At 54.4% G+C, this 3843-nt stretch overlaps 1 protein-coding gene across 1 annotated transcript; it reads left to right on the forward strand.

Annotated features, from left to right (window-relative positions):
• Positions 1–3087: 3087 nt before the first annotated feature.
• On the forward strand, positions 3088–3539 carry HRK (harakiri, BCL2 interacting protein). Its single transcript, XM_004320893.4, has one exon. The coding sequence runs from the start codon at positions 3178–3180 to the stop codon at positions 3451–3453; it is 276 nt and encodes a 91-aa protein (XP_004320941.2). The 5' UTR covers positions 3088–3177; the 3' UTR covers positions 3454–3539.
• Positions 3540–3843: the final 304 nt, after the last annotated feature.

Consider the following 3843-nt stretch of genomic DNA (forward strand, 5'->3'; position numbering starts at 1 on the left):
ACAGTCACATTCTGAGGTCCTGGGGCTTAGGACTTCTGCACAGGAATTTTAGGGGGACGCAGTTCAGCCCATAATAGCCGCCCTCCCTCCCTCCTCCTAAGTCCCCAGTGGTGACATAATGCCAAAGAGCATTAACTCTGGGGCCAGACAGCTGTATGACCTTTGGTCAAATTATTTAAATGCTGGGATAGGGAGGGTGGGAGGGAGGGAGACGCAAGAGGGAAGAGATATGGGAACATAGGTATATGTATAACTGATTCACTTTGTTATAAAGCAGAAACTAACACACCATTGTAAAGCAATTATACTCCAATAAAGATGTTAAAAAATTATTTAAATGCTCTGCCTCAGTTTGCTCATCCAAAATAAAGGACTAATAATCACACGTGTCCTATTACATAGGGTCGTTAAATGAGTTGCTACATCTAAGGCACTTAGAACAGTGCCTGGCACAGAGTAAGCACCGTGTAAGCGTTTATTAAACGTGAAAATCAAAAATGCATTTTTACTAAAGCGTTAGGAGAGTGTTACATGTCACTCTCCCAAAGAATTTGCTTTTTCTAGACAATACTCAACATCAGTGACAGAATCGCCACTTCACAATAGGGGAACCGTATATATTTGAGGGTGCGGGCCTTCCAACATTCTTCAAAACGCACTGCTTAGCGAGCACATGATCTACTATAAAATAGTAACAGTAGCCAACATTTATTAAATGCTCACGGGTGTGCTGGGCACCGTGCTCAGGGCTTCCTGGTATGATCTTATTTATGAGGTAGGTACTATTGAAGTAGGTACTATTATTCCCAATTTACAGTTGAGGAAATGGAGGCTCCAAAAAGCCTCATCTCAAGGCCAAGTTCCCCAGTTAGTGAATGAGGAACTTGGTGGGCCCACTCTACGGTGAGCCAATTTAGGGACTGACTGTCACCTGCAGCGTATTGGGGGGAGAGAAGGAGGTCTTCTCTTCTCCCCGACTTTTCCATCACCCCCTGTTCTCCCTCTGCTGAAGGACACGTCCCCAGTGCCCACGGCCAAGGCTGCACTCTCTCTGCTACAGAAAACATCCAAGCTGCCGGGACCCGACCCAGCGGCACCTCACGAGCCCAGCATTTTGAGGGGCAGGCTTCCAAACAGGGTAATAATAGTCCCATTAAAATTAATGTCCATGAAGTGAGCCGTTAAAAGCGTGCAGATTAAAACGGGGGTGGGGGGGAGGGAACTGTTCAATTTAAATCCAAAGGGCTTTTTAAATAGACACTGTATCTTCATTCTTGGAACACTACCCTGGGCAACGGATCAGGTCCCCTCTGCAAAGACTAGGGGGGATTAAGGAGGTGAGTCCCAGGAGAATGGGGAAGTGGTTTCTGGCCAGAAGCAAAGGGAACCAAGGTTTATCCAGGGCCCGCTGCATGCCAGGTGCTTGGCATACATTTCTCTCATTTAATCTCTGCCCCGATCCTAGGAGGGAGGTATTATTATTCCCAGATTACAGGGGGCAGTATAAAACCACGGTTAAGAGTTTAAAGCCTGCGGCAGACTGCCCTAATTTAGATCCAGGTTTATTCCTCATTAACTCTGTGATCTCCTGGCAAGAGACCTTACCTCCCTGTGCCTCAGTTTCCTCATCTGTAAAACAGGATAGTAACAGCACACTCTTACCACCCTAGAACGTGGAAACTCACTTTAGGCAGTGTAGACAGGGGCCTTAGCCCAGTAACCTACACAGAAGGCACTCAGTAAGTGTTGACCATTATTAAATAGGAGAATTGGGGTTGGGTGGATCTGAAGAACCACCAAGATCACAGAGCACAGCTGGGGTCTGAGCCCTGACCGTGCTGCAGGTCAAGGGGAAATCTCTCCATGATAAATCCAGACCCAAACTAAGTTCATAGTCTTGAAGAATCTTTTCCAAGTGACCAAAGGACTCCTCAGGCCTTGGCAACACCCTGCTGGTGGGAAGAAGAGGATCCGAGCTGCCTCATCAGGACCTAGAAGGCTGGCCTGGAGCCACCTCCAGGCTCCCCCAGTTTCCTGAATCCCCATGGATTCAAGATGGGTGAAGGTCTCATTCTCCTCCAAAGAATCCTGAGAGTCCCTTCACTCATCTGCACCGTCACCAGCATGGACAGTTCCAGATTTCCTAGTCTGGAGGGTCATAGGGGCAGTTCTCGGATTGGAAAAAAAAAAAAGGAGCTAAAATTCCCTGCCGGCGGCCCCCATCCCCGACCCCGCCGACCCCTTAGCGTCGCCATTGCGCGTTAAATCGGGATCACTGCTAGAAACTAACCCCTGTAGGAAAGTAATCTTGACAAAGGAAGCAGACAAAAATAAGTTTCCTTCTGGAAAACCCCTTGTGAGGGTCTTTCGGGCGGAGGCGCGGTGTGCCGGGAACAGCCGAGACTAAGGGCCGACCCCCTAATCCTCTCCCCGCCTCCATCAAGGTTTCTAGCGGCGCTGTGGGCGTTTAAGGGTCTGGAGGCCTATCTCAGATGGGGGTGGGGTTGTGCGTCGGGTGTGCTCATATCCGCAGCCTACAGGTGCGGAGTCAGACCTGAAAGTAGGCAAGTTGGGTTGAATCCGGCCCTCTCATGAGATTTTGAATCGACCCACCTCCCCCAAACCAAACAATAGCTTCGGAACATTTTTTGAATAATGCAGTCGAATTCGATATCGGCTTCATCCAAAACGGCAAATAAGCCTGCCCCCCTCGCCAAATCGGAATTGGAGCTGAATTCAGGAAAAAGAGACGGAGAAAACCTCCCCTGGCGCTCCACGCCTCCGCGAGGGTCTCCCGCGACCCCTGAAGCCAGAGACCCAAGCCGCCGGTCGCCTTCAGGCGTCCCAGCGCCCCGCGCTCCTCTTCTCCCAACCCGCGCGCCCCCTCACTGCCGGCGCCGCTAGGGTTAAAAGTTACCTCTCGGTTTCTTCTGCCTGCACCCCCCCCCCCCGGGGCCGGATGATGTAACCCCCCTCCCCGCGCCCTCCCCGCCCCCTCCACCATGTGACACTTTAATTAATAATAGCGCCGTCAGCACAACAAACGCACAACACAAGGAGAAACTTGGTGTCCAGGGGAGGCCCCCGGCGACTGGAGCGCGGCGGAGGCAGGCGCAGAGGCCGAGGCAGAGGAGGCGAGGGGCGGCCCGACGCGGGGAGGGAGAGAGGCGAGCGGTCATGTGCCCGTGCCCCCTGCACCGCGGCCGCGGCCCGCCGGCGGTGTGCGCCTGCAGCGCGGGCCGCCTGGGTCTGCGCTCGTCCGCCGCGCAGCTCACGGCCGCCCGGCTCAAGGCGCTCGGCGACGAGCTGCACCAGCGCACCATGTGGCGGCGCCGCGCGCGGAGCCGGAGGGCGCCGGCGCCCAGCGCGCTCCCCACCTACTGGCCCTGGCTGTGCGCGGCCGCGCAGGTGGCGGCGCTGGCGGCCTGGCTGCTCGGCAGGCGGAACTTGTAGGAACGCGGGGCTTCTTGGTGGGGCCGAAGCCGAGACCCAGCCGGAGCGAGCAACAGGTACGCTAGCGAGCGAGCGCCAGCGCGCGGTGTCTGGGGACTGGAGACTTGCGGCTGGCTTGGGAGCGGGAGAGCCTCAAGTTTGGCGTTCTTCTCTTCCCATCTCCTTCTTCCTCCGCAAGGATCTCGGTCCCCCTCCTAGGCAGTCCCCATCTCTCCTTCCAAGTACCGGCTCCACCGTTTCTGCCCCTTCTCTCCGAGTCCTTAAGCGCATCTTGCCACTCTTTCCATCGGGGTGGCTTTGGGAGGACTTTAGCCTCCGTAAGCCCCACCAGCGGCTCAAGCAAACACACAGTGCAAGTAAAAACTGGGCTTGCTCTGAGAACAGTTATAG

This window comes from Tursiops truncatus, chromosome 13 (assembly GCF_011762595.2).
Source record: "Tursiops truncatus isolate mTurTru1 chromosome 13, mTurTru1.mat.Y, whole genome shotgun sequence".
NCBI classification, from domain to species: domain Eukaryota; kingdom Metazoa; phylum Chordata; class Mammalia; order Artiodactyla; family Delphinidae; genus Tursiops; species Tursiops truncatus.